This window comes from Chinchilla lanigera, unplaced genomic scaffold (genome assembly GCF_000276665.1).
Source record: "Chinchilla lanigera isolate Chin_1 unplaced genomic scaffold, ChiLan1.0 scaffold00167, whole genome shotgun sequence".
NCBI lineage: Eukaryota > Metazoa > Chordata > Mammalia > Rodentia > Chinchillidae > Chinchilla > Chinchilla lanigera.
In genome coordinates, this window is record NW_004955568.1 from 1,394,511 (window position 1) to 1,420,187 (window position 25,677).

At 38.6% G+C, this 25,677-nt stretch overlaps 1 protein-coding gene across 15 annotated transcripts in view; it reads right to left on the minus strand.

Annotated features, from left to right (window-relative positions):
* Positions 1 to 25,677, minus strand: part of Pde4dip (phosphodiesterase 4D interacting protein) — a 225,299-nt gene that overhangs the window by 73,458 nt on the left and 126,164 nt on the right. For 8 of the 15 annotated variants that reach the window (XR_265041.2, XM_013509342.1, XM_013509339.1 and 5 more), the window contains exon 1: positions 982 to 2,190. Coding sequence is in view for 14 of the 15 variants with exons in the window: in XM_013509342.1 (XP_013364796.1) it covers positions 982 to 2,097 (1,116 nt within the window). In the remaining variant the exon portion in view is untranslated. Of the gene's footprint in view, positions 1 to 981; positions 2,191 to 17,978; positions 18,097 to 18,360; positions 18,537 to 18,720; positions 18,845 to 21,731; positions 21,806 to 25,677 lie in introns of those variants that run through there. The other 7 variants (XM_013509345.1, XM_013509340.1, XM_013509346.1 and 4 more) reach the window with 1 other exon arrangement.

Sequence of the window (25,677 nt, forward strand, 5' to 3'; positions counted from 1 at the left end):
AAATAGAAGAGAGATAAATAGGAAGTAGGGAGAAGTTCAAATATTTCTCCAAATTACATATTCTGTTGTTTCAAAAATACTTCAACATATATGCTAATTTGTTTCATTTATACTCCCAATTTATCTTAGTTCGTCTGTTTCTTTTTTGTAAGAAAGTTTATGGTTTATGTCTTGCACTTTATTTTGAAAATGATACACAGTGTACTAACTATTGTTATTCTCTCATCTTGTTATTATATGTTCATAAAACAAAGAAAGCAAAAAGTGTAATGGGTGACTATTTGGGTGAAAAAAGAATAATGGGTGACTCTTAATACCAAATATATTCTAATAGAGTTTATAAGAAAAACTAGCCATACAGTTTTCATCTTAACATTTTCAGTGATGTTGTTTGAATTCCTAAGACTCTTCTATGAATAAATCACCATTAATCCTCAAATGATATATTCATTATAATAATGTCCAGAAGTCATAGGGCTTTACTGGTGAATAGTAGGTTTTCCCCAAACTTTTACCTTATGTTTTAATTATTTTGCTGCATTCTGGGAATGGGAGGTTTAATGCTGCAAGAACTAGACAACTTCCTTATAGAACGCCAGAGGAGAAATTATAAGTCTAAAACTAAAACAAATAGGAGGGGAAAATGAAAAGGTGGCAAGAGGCAAAGTTCTAGTGCTAGTAATGAAATTAAATGTCTTCTTTTTATACGAGAAAAATGAACTGGGAAACTGTTTGCCTTAAAAGGTAGACAATTTCGATAACAGGAAACCCAATTGGTAACATTACAAACACAATTGTAAAAAACAAATTATCTGAGTGTAAATGATTTAACTAAACGAGACAGAAAAGGAAATGATAGTCAAAATGGGCTCAATGATTCATTTTCTCAAATCTAGACAGAAAGAAATCATGTGAAATCCTGTGAAGCCTGAGGGCCAGCTCGCTCTAATTAGAAAAGCACGGTGAAGCCATCTGATATACCTGAAGCCGGAGTGGCAAATACTCTTCACAGAGATCATCCCACAGCTCCTGAAGGTCTGAAATCTCCAAGGGATAACTCAGAGGTGTCTTGTTCAAAGCCCTGTTAAGGAAAGTGGAACAAACTCCATCTGTCATACTATGGCCAGGCTTGGTTCCAGATGGACTGGATTTCACTGGAATAGGAAGCCTGCTCCCCCGGGGGCTCTGGATAGGCTTATAATCAAGACTTTTAATCATGTTAAGAGCTAACTCCAACTTATGATTACACATATGCTGTGGAGGCTGTTCATCTGAACAAAAGTCACATTTCACAAGTTCTTTCGCGCTTCTCTCAGTTTCCTCCTCCTTCTGCTGAGGAGGACTCGCCTGGGCACTCGCGTCCAAAGACTCCACAGAGGAACCCGGTGTTCCTTCCTCCATGCTTTCTCCATCTGGGGGCATCTTCGTGCTTGCTAAGTCCGGGGGCCCAATCTCGGACAATGCAGGTTCTTCAGTGCAAATGCTGGTAGACCACCTGCTAGAAGGCCCACAGGAAATACTTCTGGCTACTTTCCGAGGCACCTTACAAATAGCTTCATAGTCAGAATCAGCAACCCGCAAAGCTGCACAACCTCGACATCTCCTGGGTCGGTTGCTAGGGCCTTCTGAAGCATGGCAGCTGTGAGGCTCCTGCATCTGATCCTCATTTTCCACCCAGCACTCAAACCCCGAATAGGCGAAGTCTTCCTGGAGCAGTGCAGAGTACCTCACATCGGGTAAGCCGGAAATGTCAACCGTCCCACTCCCCGCCTTGGTCTCCGCGCCAGAGTCATCGTTATTCTTCCGATACATGCTGGCGATGCAGAACTTGAGGCGATCCTTCTCCAGGAGCAGTTTCTGCAAGCGCTCGATAGAAAGGGCTTCAATGCGGGCGATAACGGTGTCAAAACGATAGATCCGATCGAGCATGAAAGCACACTTGCTGCAGGCAAATTCGGCTTTGCCATCGCGAGAGACATCTTTGCCCAGGACATGCGAAAGCAGAACCTGGAGGTTGAGCTTGGACGCCGTGTGGAAGATCCAGCGCCGCTGGTTTCCACACAGCTCCCGGGCACAAATTCTACAAATCTCCTTCATCTTCGCTTCCAGCGGCGGCCGAGGCTGCCGGGTGACCGCGCACGGGCTCTGGGTTGCGGCCCGGCCCCCGCCTCGGCGGCCCCCAGCCAGCGACAGCGCCCGGAGGGGTGCCCACTCTGCAGGGCGCCTCGGCCCCGCGCGCCGCCGGGTACCACGGCGTCAGCCCCGCCCCTCGGGCCGGGCGCGGGCGCAGAGTCGCCTCCCGGGGATGCTCAGGGACCGCGGCGCGAGCTGCGCTCGGACCTTGCCATGCCTCTCACAGCTGTCTTCCCCGCCAGCCGTCGCGTCCTAGGCGTCTTCCCAGGGAAGCAGGCTGGGTTTTTCGGACTCCCGCGGCCGCCCGAGGCTGACGCAAAGCCGGGAGACAGAGCATCAGATTTCAAGATGGCGCCGGCGGCCGGGCGCCCGCAGCCCGGGGAGGCTCCTCTGGGAGCTGTAGTCCGCCCGCGGCTCCTGTTCTGCGCATGCGGGCTGCCAGCTGTCCCCGGGCACTATCCGGTCACCGCTGCGGGCGGCCGAATGCGGACCTGGCCGCGGGGTGCGGGCCGAGTGGGTGCGAAGTGGAGGGCGCGTCGGGACGCTTTCGTCGGCTGAGATCTCGCCAGCACTGTGCCTCGATCCTGCCTGTGATCGCTTCGCCCCTGCCTGACGTCCCGGGGCTGCTGCGAAGGGGCGAAAGCCGAGTTCCCCTCCCCCGCTGTCCTCGAGCAGTGCCACGTACCCTGGCCGGAGCAGCCCGGCAGCACCGCGAGGCCCCGCCGCGCGCCCTGCCCCGCCGCAGCCCCGCCTCCCCTCGCCCTCCCGTGGCGTCCCGGCCCGAGGGCCCCAGGCCACTGAGGAGGGTGGGGAAGGTTGGTAACTCCTGAGGGCAGGTAAGGCGGGCTTCAGAAGCCAGGTCAACCCTTCCCACTGCTATTGGGCATTTCAGGGAAGAGAAGGCGGTGCTTTTCCCTTCAGTGTCGAGGGAGGGGTTTAAGATTAGCACCTTCGGGGATTTGCCCTGTTTTAAGCTGGGGGGGTGGGGGTGTCAAAGTCACAGTCGCCCAAGTAAGAGTGCGGCAAACACCATGTGAATGCATCTGGCTAATCAAGATTTTTTAAATAATAGAAGAGAAGGAGAATGGAGCCACCTGGGCGTAGAAGACTGTCGTGGAATTCTCTTTGAAGCTTAAGTAGACTGCAGTCCTTTTAGAGCTGAGGAGGGTAGACAAACAACACAAAAGACTTAGCTTTTCTGAGCAGGAGTCGGGAGAGCTGGGGGTTGTGCCCTCATCAGAATTACACTTTAGTTAATACCTGTTAACAGTTTACAGTTGTTAGTTCTCCCACCGTTAGGTAGACAACTTGGAATCCACACAAAGAGGAAGGAAGCTGGAGTTTGGGCTGGGTAGAATGTAGGTGTCACAGATAATTTTGATAAGGAATTCTCTTCCTGGCTTGAGAGGCGTGCAGATACCAGACAGGAAGAACAATGACTTCAGCAATCACGCAAGTCCCTAGAGCATCAGGTTCCCATTTATAATAATGCTAAATTTCACCAACTTGGCTTTGGGGGATAAGGGCAGTAGTAGTCTTAAATATTTGTGAACCTTATCCCCAGGGCAGAGCCACATTCCCATGCCTGGAGACATCCAGATGCCTTATTGAGAGCTCATAATAAACCCCAAACTTCTTATTAAGGATTAAATGAGACGATTGGGAAGAAATGCTTTAACAGTGTTTAGCCAACTAAATAATAGCTGTTGTTCTTATTTTAATATTGTAATGGAATTTTAAAAAGTAAAGTGTAGAGCCCTTTACACCTAAAATTGTATTCTAATCACCAAAACAAAATTTTAACACCTCACACAGGGGGACAGAGTTTGGGATTAATGAGTGACAGAACTTTGCATATGTAATTTTACCTAAAGGTGCATATTGACACTAAAAGCAACAATGTAAAAATAAGAGTTCCAGGTAAAACTACAGCTGCATTTTTGACTCTAGGTTGTGAGCTTCAAAGTCATAAGAAATAAGCAACAATCTTTGGAATCTATAGTGATGTCCCGAAAGGCAAGGCATTTCTGGACTCACAGTAACTGAAGGATAGACAAACTGCCTGCCTGGGCACTCCTGTCTGATCCCGTCTTGCCCACAAAGCAGCAGGGACTCAAAAGGTTCATAAAACTGCAAGTTAAGACATTAATTGAGAACTCTAACGAAACAAACTGCCTTTCAAGTGCAGTTTGACCCTAAATAATACTTTATATCTGACCAATAGTCTTCAAATCTTAATGACAATATGTAAATTGGTTTAGAAGTACAGTTAAAGGCCAACTGAACATTGAAGATTATATTTGCCATAGGTAAAGGCTGATACCCGGAGAGAACTATACATATCTGACTTCTAAAAATAGATAGGAATATTAATATTCCTACTCAGCAATTAAAATGCAAAGATAACACACTATTTGCTCTTAGAGAAAGTATTTAAAAATTGGATCTCAAAGTGGTTGTTACATGGAACTAGTCCTAACATGATCATTCATATTATAAAATAAGGTAGTTACAACTAAAATATTGGTAACCTATAGATAACAAAAATTGAAAATAAAAATTTAAAAACAAAATTTAAATAAAGAATTATGATAGTAAATTCAGCACTTCATAGTCATCAATTATCATCTTCATCAAGACTGGTTAATACTTTTATGGAGAAGCATACAAAACTGTCGGGGGAAGTGTTGTTTTTTTTTTTGTTTTGTTTTGTTTTCCGGTACCGGGAACCGAACTCACGACCTTGCACTTGCCAGGCAGGTGCTTTTGCCGCTGAGCTAAATCCCCAGCCCCCCGGGGGAAGTGTTAAACAACTTTTTAAAATTTTCTATACAGTATATAACGAATTTGAGCAATAAATATGAATTCAGGAATTGCTTTTTATTTTCTTTTAAATTGAGAAAAGATTACAGTTAAGACTAAGGATTGTGCCAACTTAACTCACTTATATCTGGGTTTAAATGGTAATACTTGAACTTAAAATAAGAATTTTTGTAAGTGTATGATAATAATTATGTGGACAGTTTATGTAAACAGAAGCTCAATGAGGATATACAAGTTAGTAGTAGTGGTTATATCTGGAGAGTGAGTTATGGATATTTTCCTTTTTCCCTCATTTGGATATTTTTTCACAATAAATACACATTGCTTTTGTAATAAGAAAAGTATTAATTACTAAGAAAAAGGTAGGACAGACACTTTGTACATTCATACATTGCAATACTAACTAGCAATTAAAAAGACTGAACTCTGCTGGGTGTGGTGGCACAGGTGTACAATCCCTGCTACTTGGGAGGATGAGGCAAGAGGATTGCAAATTCCAGACCAGCTTGGGCAATTTAGCAAGACCCTGTCTCAAAATAAAATTTAAAAAGGTCTGAGGATGTAATTCACTGGTAGTGTACTTGCCCAGCATGTGTGAGGTTCAATTCCCAGTGCTGCTGAAAGAAAGAAAAGAAAGAGAGAAAATGAAAGAGAAAGAAAAAAGAAAGAGAAAGAACTCTGATATACACAACGTGAATCTCAAAAAAAGGGTGAGGAGCAAACTATATGTAAATGAGAACATACTTTGTGATTTCCTTTTTTTGGAATCTAAAAACAGGAAAAATACATCTGTAGTGATGAAAGTCAGAAAGTGGTTTCAGTGTGAGAGGGTAAGAATTGATTGCAAAGAGGTGCTAAAGAATTTGGTAAGTGATGAATTTTTATATCTTGTTTTGAATCATGGTGAGATGGATGTGTATAAAATTGTCAAAGATCATTAAACCAAACACTTAGATCTGTAAAGTTTATATATATTAGTAGATTCAATTAAAAGGATAAATACATACACAAAATATGTATTGTCCACTTTTTATTTTGTTTGGTTTTGTTTTTGAGACAGAGTCTCGCTCTAATTCAGGCTGGTCTTGAACTCACTCAGTAGCCCAAGCTGGCCTCGAACTCATGATAATACTCTTGCTTCAGCCTCCCAACAGCTGGGATTACAAGCATGTGCCACCACAGCCGGCATTGCCCAAACCCTTTAAACTGAAGGTTTTCTTCACAGAAAGTAACCTCTGCTTCACAAAAAGAATAGCTTTAAAAATTGAGAAGATAAAATATAGCCCAGAAGGAAGCTTGTAAAAGGCCTAATTGCTAATTACAAACTTTTCAGTTCCTATCCATATGAGCTTTGGAAAACATTCATAGATACGTGCACACCATGCATTTATGATTGAAGCAAGGTATGCAGTTAAGGCAAGACTGAAGACCTTTATGATGATTTAATATGGGGCCATTACTTCTAAAACTTATTGAAGGCACATAATAAAGGAAAATTTGCGAACATAATAAAGGAAAATTTTCATATTATGATAAACTTAGGAATTAAACAGCTTGTTGATTTTTTTATATTATTACTTTGCCCTCAAAATGGATTAATAAATATATTCACAGGAACTTGTTATATATCGAAGAAGTCACTTATGTCTGGCCCTTAAATTCCTAATCTACAATATGAATAAACTGAATTTAAGCAGCAATTTTCAAACTTTAGCATAGATCAGAATCTATGGAGTATTTGTGAAAACAGAGATTGTGGGACCTACTTAGAGCTGCTGATTTAGTAAGAAGGTCTGTGGAGGGACCCTAGAATTTGCATTCCTAGCAAATATTAGATCTTGCTGATGTTGCTGTTTGGGAACCAGACTCTGAAAACCACTGAACTAGAACTGTTCTAAACTGTATTCAGGAAAATATCAGTCAAAACATTGCAGGTGCCACAGATAAATGGAAAAACACATCAGTGAAGAACTACTAATAAAATCTGTATTGAGTGTGGAGAATTGAATACCCACTCAGAACAAGATTCTAAGCATTACTGTGGTAGGAGTCTTTTGTACCATCTCTGTCTTGAAATCTAGGACTGGTGGTCTGGGAAGTATCTCTTAGAAGCACAGTCACTTTTGTACGCAGTGTGTGATAACAAGAGTTGTAGTGTTTCTAACGCCAAATTCTAGGCTAGGAGGGAGTTTCCAAGAGAAGCAGATATGGAAAAGCCCCACATCCCAAACACCAGCTGTAGTAGGTTATAACATTGGAAATAGCTATTCTAATTACTATAAAGTACTCCTCAGAAAGTGATTCTGGCATAAAAGCTGAGGCTAATAAAGAAATGCAAGAATGTCAAAGTAAGGCTAGTTAAGCTTTGTGGTAACACATAAGCACGTAGGTACATGATTTTCTTGTGCTAGTTGGAAATCTGATCAGTCAGAAATATTCATGCTTTGTAGTGATTAATGCAGCATTTGGACATATTTACTTTAAAACTAGGGCATTTCCAGTACATCTACAGATTGCACAGATGCTTTTCAGAAAAATCTATCTTAAAATAGTCAAGTTATTATATATCCATAAGTAAAGTATCTGTTTAGTCTGTCAAATAATGAGCAAGAATTTACCCAAACTTAGTTTCTCTTCTCTGTCTTTTTCTTTTTTTTTTCCCCCTTTTTTTTGAGGCAGGATCTCACTATGAAGTTCAGACTGGCCTTGAGCTCACTTTGTAGCCCAGGCTGGTTTCAAACTCAGAATGATCCTGCTGCCTCAGCCTCCCGCTAGGATTAGAGGCGCAGGCCACCATGCCCTGCTCTCTTCTCTGTTTTGAGTAAGCTTTCAGTTCAGTTCAAAAAATGTGCTACAGTGAGAACTATTGGTAAACTAAATGGTATTGACTTAAATGTAATGTGAGTGCCAAAAAAGCTGAATGGAACAGGAATGGTACTTAAAGTGGATGTTAAAATGGAGAATTTTGAAGTGGAGGACCTGAAGTGGAGGTTAGGATGGACAAGCCAAAGGAAGGGACTTCTTCAAAAGAAAACAGCATCATCAAAAACTTGAAAGTTGGGATTAAAGATACTGTTACCTTGTAGGTCAAAGAAAATGTTGAGGGGAGTGGGAGGTGAATGTCCAGTTTCATATATCAAGGGCCAGTTGTGCCTTGGAAACTACAATTTTGTTGCAATATTTTGACAAAGGCAAAAGAATTTAGACTTAGTGTCATAGACTTGAACAAAGAAAGACATAATGGAAACTTTATTTTAGGAAAATTAGCCAAGCAATGGACTGACTGCAGTTTTAGAAAGGTTTTGGGGTAATTACAGAAATACTTGCAAAAAATCAATTTCAGTTATCCATATGTGGGGTAGTAAATGTTGTAGACATGGAAAGAAAGTGGAAAATAAGAGAACCATGTCAAAGGAATGAATAAGGAGTGAAAGAAAAGAAAGTTACAGATTGAAATATGGTTTGGAGTCTAAAAGACTGATAGAAGAATGGTGTAAACTAACAGAAACATAGAGAACTCATTTGCAAAAAGATACTGAAAATTTTAATTTAGGACATGCTAAGGTTAGGTAACTGAGGAACTAGGTACTACTGTTCCCCGGAAATCAGCATAGGTAAGAGAAGGAAAGTTTCAATAATGGAAGGGATCTTTTAACATTGTCAATAGCCAGAAAGCAATTAGGATAGATAAGATCAGATATAACATTTCCTGATATGACTTTTCCTGATATAACATCTCCTGATATTATTTGTAGACTTATAAATTGAGAGGACTTGACTTCAGAGTTGTTGCCTTTAATTCTTCAGAATCCCTTTCTATCTAGCAAAATGCTTATTTTTTCTCAGTCCTTTTTCACACATTTCTTACATATATTTCTTATTTCACATTTTTACTACACTTTCTGTTTCAAATTCTTAAAACCTCAGATCTGAACTATATCATCATGCAGCCCTACAAGTCATAGCTCTAATCAACTTGCACATTATTTCCAGGACATTCATAGTAACAATCCATCATTATCTCCTACTTATAAGAAATCCAAACCCCCTGGTCTAATGTATCAGTCTATTTTCTGTTACTATAATGAAAAAAAGATGCAAGCTAACTATAAGGTAAAGATATATATATCTATATAGATAGATATAGATATAGATAGATAGATATATCTCACAATTTTGGACGCTGAAAAGCCAAGATTAAAGGGATCCTTTAGTTTGGCCTTTGGTGGGAGCCTAACAAATGGTATCATAGCAAGCAAAAGATCCCAAGCAAAAATAAGAAGCCAGAAAAGTGATTTACGATGGGGGGTCCCCAACCCTTGGACCATGGACCAGTACCTACTAGGAACTAAGCCACATAGCAGGAAGTAAGCAGTAGGCAAGCAAGCAAACCTTCATCTGTATTAACAGCTGCTCTACATCACTTGCATTACTGCCTGAGCTCTGCTTCCTGTCAGATCAATGGTGGCATTAGATTCTTACAGGAGCATAAACTCTAAACTGCATGCAAAGGATCTAGGTTGCGCAGTCCTTATGGGAATCTAGTGCTTGATGATCTGACTGCAGCTGAGGTAGCTGCAAATGCAGATTAACATTAGCAGAGAGGTTTGACTGCACAGAGATCATAATGAATCAATTGCTTGCAGACTCACATCAGAACCCTATCAGTGAGTGGCAAGTGATAAGCTGTATCTGTTGGCAGGCTTTAAATCAGAAACAGACACTTATTTTAGTCTGTAGGTGGCTCACTCATTATTTCATTTACCACCTCCATCATGCCCCTTTCCCATACTGCACACTTGTCTCACAGTTTTGGTAAGCCCACAAGCTAATCCTCAACAAAGTGAGTAAAAATCAGACATCATTGATTACCGTCTTTGAAAAGGGGAAGAGACCCAGTGATGAGACAACAGACTCATCATATTTGACTACTAACAAAAATAACACTGCACTGGAAAGAAAATACCAAGAGCCCTACTTAAGTTATGGGTTCATTGCAACAAGTGTTTCACATTCTCCAAGCCCACTTGGTATAAATAAGTGGTGACTGGCTATATAATGAAGCCACGGTACCTTCAAAATTGCTTTATAACATGTATACCAAGCACCCAGCATTAAAAGACAGGCTTTTGTAGTTTTTTCAAAAGAAAACAAATGCGAACACAAAGAACAAGCAAAAGGCCATCAATATGTCTATACTGAGGGCACCATTTCTGACAGCTATCCACATTGTTAAAGCTCAGCAGCCCTCTACTATTGGTAAAGAGTTGACCCTGCCTGGTGCTAAATCCATTTGCTGCGAACTTTTAGGAGAGGCTATATTTCAAAAACTGACACATGTTCCTCTTTCAGTTGGTGCCATAACTAGACAAGATGATTAACAGAGGACATTGAGGCACAGTTGTTAGGATTAATAAGTTGCTGTGGTATGCAGTCCAAAGTTGATCAATCTACTGACATTGACAACAGGTCAACAATGCTTGTTTTTGTGTAATGCATTTTTCAGAAGAATGCATGGAGGTATATATGCATTTTTGTTGCCAACCAACACCACTGCTGCACAATTACTCAACTCTTTGATTACATATTAGGAAAACTGAACTGGTCATTTTGTATTAGCATATACACTGGCAGAGCAGCTGTTGTGACGACAGCTTTCTGGTTTCACTACTCAGGTCAAAGAGATTACTTTTCAATGTGAGTCTTCATACATCTATAGAGAAATGCTGGCTAGCTGAAAAATGTCACCTGAACTTATTGCAGGATGTAATTAAAATTAATCACATTAAAGAACATGCCCTTAACTCATATCTGTTCACATATGTTTGTGTGAGATAGATGCCAAACACACATGTTCTTTTATATACAGAAGTGTGATGGCTTTCTAAAAGTAAAGCACTTACCAGAGGGTTTTGTTAGGTTTCCTTTTTTATTAGTATATGTTTGCAGTACATAATAATTACATTTATTGTGGGGAATTGGTACATGTACATGATGTATCTCCAGAGTTTTTGAGTTATATGAGCTGCTCCAGAGATTTCTTTTAGAAAAACAGTGGAAGCCTATTTCAGTGGTCAGAATGGGTTGCAAAACTTGAGACATATTCAACATGCTCAATATTCAACCTGCTCAATGAACTCAGTTTGTCATTTCAGGGGAGAATAACAACTGTGTTCAAGTCAGCAGAAAAAGTGGCTCCATTCAAAGCCAAATAGAATTATAGGAGTGATGAGCAAACATATGGGATTTTTGATATATTTCAAACATTTGTAGAGATTTTTAAAAAGCAAAGTCTGCCCTTCTTCTAGGTAGTGCATCTCACCTATTGCAGCTTTCCAAAGAGTTTGAGCATTACCTCCAAACCACAAACAGCCCATGAACTGGGAAGGAATGAACCTACAACCCATTTGTAAATAAACCACGTAAATCAGCTTTGTACTAAAAGATGATCAACTGCTTGAGATCACAAATAACTGTGGCCCTACAAATCTCCATACATTCTTGATTGAAATTAAGGCAGAACACATTGACACAAAAACACTGAAGAACCTACTTCCACTGCCAGCTTCCTATCTTTGTGAAGCAGGAATTTTTGCAGCATTAGCAACCAAAACAAGATTATGGATTAGACCAGACATAATCAATACACTTCAGGTGTCACTGTCCCCATCACCCCTAGATAGGACCATGTGGTTGCAGGAAAACAAGCTCAGTGCTCCCACTGATTCTGCATTATGGTGAGTTATCTGTTTCATTATATATTGCAATGCAGTAATTTAAAATGCACGATAACTGTAGTGTGCTTGAATCATCCTAAACCATTCTCTCTTCCCTGATGCATGGAAAACTTGTCTCCAAGAAATGTATCTCTGGTGCCAAAAATGTGGGGATCACTGATTAGAAGTCAAGCTCGCTGTTATAACAACTTGCTCTTGTGAGAGTTCAGGGGTCCCATGAAAGCTACTTAAGGAATCTCTTAATGGGAAATTTCCCCAGTGACCTAAGAACCTCCCTACCTCTTACAGTTTCTGCCACCTTCCATCCCTGCATACTAGGTAGGGACCAAGTTTCCAACACACGAACCCTTGGGGAGTACATTCAGACCATATCTAAACCATAACACCTGATATTAACTACAAAAAGATTTTAATCTGAAGAACTGAAAAAACATCATACTGGAGACTCTACCGTAAGGTACCACAGCAATGGAGTCACCCAACCATGGCCAAAACGTCTAAAACCATGAGCCAAAATTAACCTTTCCTCCTTGGAATCATTTTTCTCAGGTATTTGGTCACAGCGGTGAAAGCTGACAAACATGATCTTTGTGTTCCTATTCTTTCAACAATACCTTAAGCATTGTAAGTGCTGACTAAATACAATTAAACTGTAAATAAGCTCTTTAATTTTTCTTCTCCTTATTGTAGCTCAAAAGGATCAAAGATATGAATGCCTTAGGTAGTAAGGCCTGTGTCTGAGACACATTACTAGTGACAGCTATGTCTGGGAGATAGTAATATTAAATGAGAATTTATAAATGAGTCTCCAGCTTCAACATTCATCAGGTTAACAAGACTAAAAGCTGCTCAAATTTTTTTTTCCTTGTATGAAGTTGTCTTTGAGCTGTCTGAGTTACTAAATTCCTTCAAGGGGGTGCTGGGGATTTAGCTCAGCGGCACAGCGCCTGCCTGGTAAGCGCAAGGTCGTGAGTTCGATTCCCGGTACCAGAAAAAAAACAAACAAAAAAAATTCCTTTAAGGTTTTCAGTCTCTGCTTTGAGCATTTAGAGCACATTCTGCTTTAACCTTCACTTCAGCTCTCTCCTTGGTAACAGTGGAATGTTTGCTATTTTAGGAAATATGTTCCACTGCATGCAATGTTATTTACACTACATTCCAAACAAGACATATAATGCAGTGACTTGAGTGCTGATTTGTGAGTAGGAGGGGTCTTGCTTGATTGATTTCCATCCCTAATTCTGTTGTCCTGTGTCAATTTTAAGCCAACCACAGTAAAATTACACGTTAACAAAATTTGCTTATCTTACACTGGAGAGAAAATACAGAGGGGTAAAAAAGGAAAGACAGTGAAAGAATTTTTCCTTTGCAACTACATCGTTTCCCCTGCTTTCACACCCTCTAGGGTTGGTTTTATGCAAAGGTTTGAAATGAAGCTTCCACCATTCTGTAGAAAAAGGGTAACACTGATAATTGAAACAACCTCTGACATTTCCCTGCAACTCTGTGGGATACCTTCACTGAGAAAAAGAAACATGTTCTGTAATTTTATTAGCCTGAAATTTTTTTTTTTTTGGTTTTGCTATGTAGTTCAGGCTGTCACTGAACTCACTAGGTAGCCCAGGCTGGCCTCAAACTCACAACGATCCTCCTGCCTCAGCCTCCAGGATTACTGGCATTTTAGGTATGTACCACCATGCCCAGCTTATCCATAAGCTTTCCTGACTCCCTGGGTAGATTGACAAGTTGCTGCAGCGCAAGAGCTACATCAGAAAACTCCTGACCTCCCTGACCACAGCAAACATACTGATCTTAATGGACACCAAGAAGGACCAGAAGCAACCTGGAGTGATGGCAGTCAGTGGCATGTCAAGTTTATGGCATTTTGTTTTTGTATGAAATTAATTATACACAAGGAATGATCAAAAGTATGGTGAATGTTTAAATTTTTAGAAATTTATTGTAGTAAAAGATTCATTTCCTTTAACTTCCCCCTCACTTTGAACACTCATCCCATTGCTCTTGGCACTTTCTGAAGCAGTTGTGAAAGTCTTCTTTCATGAGTGTCTCTACTTATGTGGTGGTGGCTATTTCAACATCCTAAATCAATTAAAAACATCTACCTTTCTTGATCATTTTGACTTGAGGAAAGATACAGAAGTCACACGTTGCCAGATGCTGTGAATAAGGTGGATAGAGACACCCTAATGTTTTTACAGGCCTGCCTTTCTGTTTGCACTCAGCAACAGCATAAACTTGATCCAAAAGCACTTCCAGAAGTGCTTCAGAAAGTGGTAAGAATAATAGGATTATTTAAAGAGAAGGGGAGTATTTTGAAAAGAATGAATGGCAATAAATCTTTTATTATAATATAGTCTGTATAATATATTTTATACATTAATAATATAAATTATTTATATAATACAATTTATAATACAATATAATTTATATATAATTTATAATATATATTATATATTTATATATAATATAGTATTATATAATATATGATTATATATTACATAAACAGTACAAGTATATAACTACATAACTTATAATTATATAATGATATAATGCATAATTATATAGTTATACTATGTAATAATATATTACTGATATATAATTAATGATATATATAACATATATATTTTTAAAAATTTAAATCTCCTATATTTTTCTCACATCTAATAAAGTTCATAAATATTATGCAAGTATACTCCCACTATAATGGATGCTGTAGTATGTTATAATGGAAAGAAAAAACAAAAATAGTTAAATAAATTAAATCAAATAATCTTTATCAAAAGTGTCAGTCTTATTTGAGGGAATAAAGGCACTGAAGTGAAATATCCTATACTCCAAGATTGTACCCAACCCAGACTTTCATACTGGGATCTCATGAAAAATACTTATCAATAGCAAGTGGGGTAACTGAGTATTTTTTTCTTTTATTTTTTGTTTGTCCGTTTTTTTTTCTTTTGTCTTTTTGAGACAGGGTCTTACTATGCAGTTCAGGCTGGCCTTGAGCTCACTTTGTAGCCCAGGCTGGTCTCAAACTCACGACAATCCTCCTGCCTCAGGAGTGCTGGGATTACAGGTGTGCACCACCACACCCGGCAAGAAAGATTCTTCTTTTTTTTATTGGTACCAGGAATTGAACTCACAGCCTCACACTTGCCAGGCAGGTGCTGTGCCACTGAGCTATATCCCTGGCTAACTGAGTATTCCTGACTTGGATTCAAACCTTGAAGTGCATGACCTGTGAACACTCCTTTCTTCTAAGGCTTAACTGTGGTATTCTAAGACAGGCCAAGAGCTTAGAAACTAAACTTCTGCCTTCCACATCATAAGGGTGGCTCCTGCAGTAAGAGGTGGCTCCTATATGGCTGTGACAATATGTGCTGCTGTTAGTACTAAAGAAAAATTGGATACTTATTGGCAAGTATTTTAAATTAAAAGATTTAAATTATATATATTTAAGTTACCAATCTAGGTTTTATAATCTGAACCATCTGAATTTGACTAAATGACCCCAAGATGTTATAGAAAGTGCTTCAATATTTCTTTTTGTCTAGTAAATGGATGTAATAGTCATTTTGGCCCATTTTCCTGGAACCATTCACATTCATGGTCCTCCTGGGGAGCAGTAACTCAAACTGACAATTTTCAGTTTGGTCTTTGCCCCTAAAACAGTGATCTTGACCCATAAACCAGTTTTTCTAGGTATAAGACTAACATGTCCAAAAGGACATTTCTAGCTATTACTCTCACTAATAAACAACTATTATATTTATTTATTTTATCTTTATCTTTTGTAAGACAAAGATGGTTATAACATGAATAAAATTTGCAAAATGTGATTCATTGGCTATATATCTGCTACTCATTCGAAGAATAGCTTTCTTCTTTCAAATTATTATTGATGATAACAGTTACCACATTTTGAGCAATATGCAAGGCATTTCATATAAATTATTTCCAACCCATTTTATAAACAGCTGAACATAAAATATTTTATCCCTATTTTACATAAGAGGAAACATCTAAAACAGGGTGAAGGTGGGATTCAAATTCCAAAACTTAAGCTCATTCTTTCATGTCATTCTACTTCCCTAGTTAAAAGTCAGGGAACTTCACATTTGAATCAGTTATGGAAGGGTCAAGGTTCTTACAGCTGATAGCCAGTTTCCCTCATTACTGAACCGCATAAACCACTTCAATGCTTACCAAAGATAAGAATGAAAATAGGTACATGTACATAAATATACCATATATATTTATACAAGAGTATTATTCCTTTCAAAATGCATACTTTGGGGACTGTATAATTTTTCCAAGTTTTACTCAAGTCATTTTAACAGAATATTAGCGTTGTAGTCTTTAAAGATTATTCAGACTAATCTTCCCGATTTACACATATGGAAGTAGACAATGCCGTATCTACAGTCACACAGCTAATAAGTAATCAGGATAGGAATCCAATTCTTACTCCCAGTCAAGTTTTTTTCCTAATGAAAATGTAGTATAAAGCCTTTTTTAAAAGAGTCCCTTAAGTAACTTGCCATATAGTTTATCATGTATCTCTGAAAAGCCTATAAATTTTAATTATTCTTCATATCTGTTAAACTACATGCACAACATCATTTTCTTTTATGTTTTTTGTACCGGGAATTGAACTGAGGACCACAAACATCATTTTCTGAGTTTATTAACTAAAACTATCCACCCCAAATGGATCTATAGTCTAAAATGTTATTAAGTGTGGCCAAATCTGTGATTTGTTCTGTCCTCACTGGGACCTAAGCTCCTAGACTGGCTACCTCCAAGTGAAAAGCTTCCTATTTACCACCATTTCTCACAGGTATTATCATTTCCCATGACATGGAAACAGTTGCGAAGCAATGATTTAAACTAATTCCCATAACTACTCTGCTATCTAGACTAACCTTTGTATATGTGAGACAATATATTAAACTACCTGTTTTGTTTTATAATTGGCCTAAAATCAATGGAAGAATATAAGAATACCTGGAAAATGTTTGTGTTGCTTGAGTGCAGATACATTATAGGGTTCATTTACAAAGTATATTTTTGGTAAATTATAAGGGGCTTCCCTCCCCCCAAAGTCTGAAGCAGTGATAGGTGGGGCTTTTCAGAGGTAGCTGGATCTAGGGTGTATGCTCCTGGAATCAAAGATATGAGGCTGGGGGCTGGGGATTTAGCTCAGCAGCAAAAGCACCTGCCTGGCAAGCGCAAGGTCGTGAGTTCGATTCCTGGTAGCGGAAGAAAAACAAAAAAACAAAAAACAAATATAAAGATATGGGGCTGGGATTGATTCATGGTGTGATGCTAGGATTCAGGATATAAGAGCCAGAAAGAGCTGCAGGTCACTTGTAGCTTTCGGCCTTGCTGACTTCTGCCTTCTGCCTGCCATGAAGTGTGTTTTCTCTGTTACTCTACCAAGCCACCCTGCCTGGGAGCCAGCCGTCTGTGAGCTGAAACTTGTACAAACTGAGCCAAATAAATCCTTCCTCCTTTAACTGGGTGTCAGGTATTTTGTCTTAGGAACAAGAAAAGTAACTAAGACAGTGGGTAACTTCCCAGAGCAACAATATAGATGAAAGATCAATGCAATTGTTTTCACCACAGTGGGGCTTCTCTCTCAATATTTCAGCCACATTCTGTGTTACATGTAGGTATAAATTCCTCAGTATAGTCGAAAATAATTCTAAGATGGTCCCCATAACTCTCCCCTGATGTCCATATTTTGTGCACTACCCCTTGCATTTAAGCAAGCTGTCTTGCTTCTAACCAATAAGTATGGCAACAGTGATGGAATGTCTTTGAATAATTATGCTGTTATATGGCAAATGTGAAGAGATTTTTAGATGTAATTGATGTTCTTAATGAGCTGATCTAATCAGGTGAGCCCTTAAAAGAAGGCCTAGAAGTCAGAGAAGCAACAGTCTCTTCACTGCTAACTGCAAAGTAACAATCTCCATAACTTCTATAATCACCCAGAAATAAATTCTGCTAACAACATGCAGGAATTTAGAGGCAGATTTTTCCTTCTGAGCACTGTTGGAGAAAACCCAGTTCACATGTCGATTTCAAACTTATGAGATCCTAGAGAGTCTATCTAAACCATATCTAGACTTCTGACCTACAAAAACTGAAATAATACATGATAGTTTAAACATAAAAGTTTGTAGTAATTTGTTACACATAAATAGATAATAAAAAGTGAGCTCATGAAGCAAGCCCTGGCATATACTACCCAATCCTTACCTGTACTTCCATGCTAGCTGGTTCCTCCTGCAGGTGTAGCAGTTGCTGTTTCTCTTGAGAGAGTTGTTCTACAAGTCTCTCCTGGGCAGCCAAACTCTGACTCAGTTCTTCAATTTTCCTGCAGCAAATAAAAGTAACAACAAATCCACTGTTAACCACTATTGGACCACTTTGGTGTTCTACTGATACCTACTTAGGTTCCTGACTACCAAGAAGTGGATTTTCATAAGGGATATCATTGATGACTCAAAAAGAAAATCTTTGGTTGTGGGGCTGTAAAATTTTGAAAATAGGTTCCCCGATCAGTTCTTAGAAGGGAACAGTGTATCTTCTCATAACTATGAGAACAGGCAAAACACAACACAATACCCAGGGCACCTACCTGTTCCTGTGGGCCAGGGCCTCCATGTATTGGTTTGGCTCAACCTGGTCCCCTCGTACATCTTCCCGGTCTTTGGTGACTCCCTTCAGCTTCTCTGACAGCTCCAGGTTACATTCTTTCTCTGCTTTCACCAGAGCTGCCATCCGTGCAGCTTCATTCTTGGCTAGTCTGGATTCCTTCAAAAAGAACAAAAACTGAGGCTGCAAAGTCCCACCTAGCTTAGGAGGTCTATGACACAGGGACAATTGATAGATTTGGGAGTGGAGGTAGAGAAAGAAAAGGTGAAAGCCAAAATGCTGGGCAGTAGGATAAGAGGTAAAAGAAGAACCCTAATCAGGGACCTTTGGCATTCCTACTTACCTCCTGCAGGAGCTGGATTTTATTCTCCAAAAGCTCATAAACATGCTTTGTTTCTTGCTGTCGCTCCTCATACTGGCGCCGGAGCTCAGCATCATTCTGGCTGTTGACATTCTCCACATCAGACCTAAAACCACAGAGAACTACCCAGTCAGAGCTAGATACATAATTTTATTAGTGGATTCACTGAGGTTGTTCCAGCAATTGAGAGTCACACTGAGGAGAAGAAGACGAAGCAGTTTTCTTTTTCCATTATCTGGGGAACTGTTCTGACCAACCTTTCAAGGGAATCTTTTAGGAACTTAATTTTTTTGTTGTTGCTTGTCAGGCAGGATATGCCTGACTTCCTAAAGGCTTCATTATTGCTATAGCTTCAAGAGGAGGAACCTTTTATTTGAAGGCAGGATAGTTAGCACCCATGTTTATATTCTTCTCTTGCTGGATTATTCTATTTAGTCTTCTTTGTTAGACAGCTTTGCTAGCTCTCTTTCTTGCTGTTTGAATTTGAAATGTTCTTTCCACTTAGCGTGCTGGGACAGGATATTCATTTGCACAGCCACAGAAATGCCCTCCTCCTTTATAGCCAAGAATGCACTGTAGACTGTTCTGAATCTGGGAAGAAGTGGGTAAGGTATCACTAGTTTATTTATAGCAAACAACAGCTGCCTTTGGATGTCTGAGGATTAGAAATTTTGGGGCAGTATCAGGTGCTGAGTGATCTTAATTCCAGTTGAGTTTTACTCTTATTTTAAGCCACTTGTTGAGAACCATGAACCATATTTTTGTTCTCAAGACAGCAAACAATATTGAACCTTTATCAGCTCATAATGCCCTCAGCCCGGTGATACTTTAATATTCGGTGCAGGAGGCTGGGTCCATGGAGACCAAATTGGGCTTTCCTAAAGATTGCAGAATTCCTTGGCTGACAGCAGACACTGCTTAGCAGCCTCCCACAGGATGTACTTCACTTGAGCTTTCAACTCTTTATATAGCCTTTGGGGTGTATGGTCTTGATTGCACAGTGAACAAAACGCAAGAAAATCACCCAAAACTCCAAAATGACCGTATCTCAGGAATCATTAACTTTTACATTGACTCCACAATTCTTGATAAATACAATAGGCAACCACTGACTATGACCTCTAGAGAATGGAAGCTATATATTTTTCAAGAAACTCAGCCAAGAACACTTTTTTTTTTAACAAGTTACAGGTGTTGTAAAGTCAGAAGACCTTTGAACTTGATGCCAAAAGATGATGGTTCTACTGCTAATTTCAGATGATGTCAACTCTTTGTCCCTTAGTATTCTCATTTTTCAAAAGAGGACTATGCCACTAAATCAAAGGTGAGATGACATAAAATTTTTAAAGGCATTACATAAATCTCAAAATGTATTAATTGTTACAACTTTTTCTAAAGTCTTTTAGCTCACTTAGCACTTTAGTACTTGGTAATATCAGCCTATTTATACACTTGAATATGGTTTGAATATTCTGATCTTATTAGACGTCCTTCTAATGATCAAGAAATATGGTAGACAAAAGGAATGCCAGATCAGATTGAATATATGCTGATCCAGTGATATAATCTGAAAATATTTCAGTAACAATTTTAATAATACATTGTCATTTAGAACTTTTTAAAATGATAAAAACTATAAATTATAAAAGTAAACATTTTAATACAAAAGTTTATAAAGAAAAAAACCAAGTCTTCTCATCACAATTCTGATCTCATTCATTATATAAGCAATATTAAAGAGTTTCGTGGCACCTTTTTTTCTTTTTCTGTGTATAATTAAGAAAACATGTACACACAGGGAGAACTGTTTGTCTTTACCCCAAAGTGCTTACATTATAAACATAATTTAGCACTTTTTCCCTTTATTTAGCCTGTCAAGGACTTCCCACCAGGCCAGTAATATAGCTAACTCATTCTTTCAAGTAACTGCATAGGATGATTCAAAGTATGGTTTTACTGAAAGTTCTTCAACCATTGATAGTTGTTTCTAGTTTTTTGCCATTACAAATAATGCTGCAGTATACATTTACTTTACCACATGAGTGCCTTTACTTATAAAGAATAGAGTCCTTCTGGGAATTATTTGATCAAAGGAAATGTTTCTATTTACTTTAATAGTAGCATCACACACCAAAAACGCTGTTAAAATTTTCACCCTCATCAGAAGTGTATGAGGAAGTCTATTTCCCCCAAGCATATCATCTCTTGATATTATTAGAGTTATGGCTTGTGTCCAGATGTACCCTGAAGCCTCATGCAGTCATAGGTGAGGTTGAATCTAGTGTGTGGCTAAATCTAGAATGTGTGATTGATTCATGGTGCAATGCTAGGATTAAGGGTGGCTGAATATTAAATCAGTCCACTGACTGGCTTGGCAGAGCCTTAATCCTGGTAGCCTGGACTCAATATAAGGGACAGAAAGAGGCTTGGCTTCTCCCTTCCCTGCTTGCTTTTGCTGTCTTCTGCTTGCCATGAACTGGTTCTCTTCTGTGTTACCACCCTGCCAAACCACCCTGCTTTGGAACCAGCTGATTATGGACTGAAACATCTACAAACTGTGAGCTAAATAAACCTTTTCCATTTAACTTTAGGTGTTGAGTATTTTGTCTCAGCCAGCAAGGGAAAAGTAATAAGACAATTAGATTGTTTGATAATCTCCTATAAAGATTATTTGCACTTGTCTCTTTAAACTAAAAGTGGAAATATCCACTGTTTCCTGGTTAGTTCATAACTGTTTCATAAGAAGTTCATAATCTTAGGTCTGGTGGATTTACCAGCAAGGTCTATCTGATGTAGTAACAGAGAACTCAAGGGAAAGAAAGTACATGAAAACCCATTGTCAAATTCCCGAATTGGCTACAACATTCAAATGCCAGGGATAAGGTTAAGGAATTTGATTCCAAATCTTTTTCTCAGATTAGTGAGCCAGGCATTGGAACAGGGACAAAGTTTACCTTTTCAAACTCTTCTGCACAGTTCAGACTGCAACTCACCATGTTTTATCCAGATGTTTTTTATCCTGAAGTTCTCGTTTCAGGCTCTCCACTTCAACCTTCAGCTCGATGTTCTGAAAAACATAGGTATTAATCATCATTAACTGCCAAACATCCTCTATCTGAAACAGATTCCTGTTTGAGCCAAGCCTTGGTCCAGAGCTTCTCATCTCAGCCCCTTCCAGAACCCTGACACAACTGGGAATTTAAATGGATCAGTAACCAAGTGAGACAAAAGAACTGTGCAGCTCCAAGATTTCCCAAGAGCTACTTATTCTTCCAGTCTGTTCATCACTGGCTCTGGATAATGAATACTGCCCCAGCCTGTTCCCTCTCTAACACATTAGAGGACAGAATGCATACAAAAATAATTTAATTAAATTAATACAGGTCTCAATCTAAAAACAAAATTGCTATATATAGAATTATATTTTAAAATACCTAGGGGTTAAATTATTTTAAGAAATTTTGTTTTGAGCACTTTTGAAAATACTTGGCTATTACCGTGAAATTAGACTTTCACAAGTCAAGGTAAGAAGGGACTGATGGCAAAACTATGCATAAACCACTTTACTTTTTTTGAGGTAGGGCATCAGCAAGTAAGGCTCTGATAAACAGAAAAAGGAAATAAAAACATCTCAGTTGAAGTATAACAAAGATCTGCTGAGATGCACATGATGTGTCTGGTGCATGTCAAGTGGTCCGGTGTGTGGTAAGAAGTGGGAAATCACTATAGAAAATAGTTGCAACTAGCTTATGAAAATCATGCCAAGGAGATGAGATAGTAATCAGTAACACAAAGACACCAAAGAGCATCAGGAAACATTAGGTAAAATACTGTCATGATCACATCTATGTTGAGGAAGGTATGTGTGGTGGCAGATGTGAGGATGGGTGAGTCAGGAAGCAATTGAGCAAAACAGGGATGAAAACTGTCTGAGGCCAAACAGGTACAGCAAAAAGAACTTTAAAGACATTTCAGAGGTTGGGTCTAGAAGGCTTGCTGCCAGGTGAGGTTCAGGGTAGATGAGAGGGAAGAGCAAAGACGATGTTGAGATTTCTAGCATGTGGGTGATGATGCATTCTCTGAACTATAACAGGAAACAGAACTAAGAGGAGCAGTGTGTGGAGGAACCTAAAGAGTCTGTAAATGTTGGTTTCAGGGTTACTCAACTTTAGAGTTGAGATACAGAGATGAATTAGTCCCTTCCCTGATGCAATTCATTAGAAAATACTAAACAGAGAGAATATTATTAACTAAAAGATTAAAGAAGACTTTTGGTCAGAAGTTGATGAAGGTACAGTGGCTGAAGTATGGAAAGACATATTATGGATACTAGAACAGACAAAAAGTATTTTTTTCTAGTTATCATTATGTAACAACCACCAATACCTAAATTTCTTGGAGTCCAAGGCAACACTTGTGAAGGAGTTCATCACTCACTTTCTCATGCAGGGAGGATGAAGCAAGAAGAACAATTGGGAAGAGTAGCAACCTGGTTTGGATATTTAAGAGTTACTGAGAATTACAGAATTTTGGAGCTGGAAGGCAGCTGAATTCAAGGTATTTTAGATCATATTGCCACTGAGTTTCTAGTTGACATATTAAAAAGAATGTTGGTTTCTTTAATAATATGATAGAGGCTTTTGCATTGGGATAGACCATAGGTTGAGCTCAAATGAGATTAGAATATTTTAATCTCTTCAGATGTTACATTTTAGCATTTAGGAAGAAAATGATGGCCTGTTTTTTATGACCTCCTTTAATGTTACTATTTTATGAGCACTAAATAGGGAACTAGATTTAGCAGTTTAAAATACAGGATGTTTAGTCCAACTTGAATTTCAGATAAATAATAAACAATTTTACTATGTTTCTTAAAATGTTTGGGAAATACTTATGATAAAATGTTGTTTGTTGTTGACCTGAAATTCAAATTTCATTGAGCATCTTGCATTGTTTACACCAATAGGTGAGCCACTGGCAATACTAACCCTCCAAAATTAACAACTAACGACAAAGCATATTTCAATTTTGTATGAGGAAAAGGCTAAAGACTTAAATCAATTCCATGGTCAGGTAAGGTAAGAACTATTCATCTGCTCCAACTGAACAATCAGTAAAATAGAATATTTAATGAACGAACAGTTGCTCTTTCCCCAGCTCTGTGTTCAGTAGTAACAGGAATATAAATATCATCATAAGAAATTATACCTAAATTAGAAACCCTTCATAGAGGTAGAGATATTCATCTATCATAGTTTAGCACCTGTAACATTGACATAATTGTACTTTCTTTTTCATAACCTGCCAAGGAGGGTCAGGAGATATAAATTAATACATGTAAAGGAGTTAGAACAGTGTTTCCACGTTATGATTACAATCATCATTAATAGAGGCACCATTATCATCTGGGGGCAGCAGATGTTTGTTTTCCATGAGACTATAATATTTCAAATGGTTCATTACGCAGAATATGATACTGAGAAAGAGGATTCCATAGCTTATCATTTCTGGCACCAACTGCTTCACTTGTTGACCTTGGGTAAAATTCTGCATAAGTCTCTCTATCTGGTAAATGAAAAAGAATAAGTAAAACATGATTTAAATGTTATATGAAACAAAACATAATCTATAATTATGAAGTGTTATTATTAATGTTATTCTTTAAGTCTGGCTAACTGATAAAATCAGAAAAGTCCAGATATTTGCTAAGCCATCTCAGATATGTTAAAAATGCTTGAGCAGATAAAAGAAAAATTTCATATCTGAAAGCACATGAGGTTTTAAGTGACTGATGCTACATGAATGACTCTGTCTCATTTTCCATACCATAATATAACATAGGGAATCTTTATCCAGTGTAAATCAATCAACAGGAAATCCCCGAAAGGTTCCCTTACTATAATTTTTGCATGAGAAATCCTTATTTATTTCAGTAAAAACAAATATACAAATAGAGAATGTGGGAAACTCTGAGAAACATTGAAGAGAACCACTCTTAAGAAAGATAATGTTCAAATTGTGGCTCTACTACTTATCTGCTAGGTGACCTTATGGTTTATCTGCTCACTCAGCACTTCAGTTTTAACATAGGCTTTGTGTGGTTGCTTTGTTGTTAAAAGAGAGATCATAATGATTATTTCACAGGGGCTTTTGTGAGAGTAAGTGACATAATGTTAAAATACACCTAAAACACTGTCTTGCATACAGCTATTCAAAACCATAGTTCACTTTCCCTTCATGCCCAAGCTAACTAGTGCCAGCCAGAGACCTCAATTCCACCAGGAAAAATATCTAAACCTAAAAAGAAGAAAAATGGAAGACATATACATTACATAGGCTCTATTCATTCTAAATTCTAGTAAGAAAATGAGGTCAATTCTTGGATTAATTTGGCCAAAATTCCCATACCTGAAGTCCTTTATCTGTTGGCAGGTCTCTCATTTTAAAAAATAAGGAAATTGAAATTTAGTAGGATAGTATCTAAGGCAAAAGCAGTAATGAATCATTCCACTTTTGCATAAGCACTGCAAGCTGAGAGACCAGCTCAGAAAACATTGCCCAGTTTAGTAGAATATGGCAAGTTAAAGAACTAAATCATGCACTGCATTAAATGAGACCTTGAAAAAGTATATGGAGGCAGTACAGTAAGTGTAATGGTCAAGAGCATAGTAAGTCCTGAGGGCAAGAAGAAGCTTTGGCAAGTCAACTGGCTTCTCTAAAAGCCTCAATCTCCTCAACTATTAGGGGGATTATAATGGGATCAGTCTCATATGCATGTGGAGAAGACAAAATGAAATAATGCATAGTGTCTGGCATACAGTAAGCATCCAAAAAATGTTAGCAATTACTGACTCTAACAGTGACAACAATTTACCATTTCTGACTAGGACAGATGAAGTTCTCAGCTGTAGTCACGTTAAATTAATATTATGTCACAGA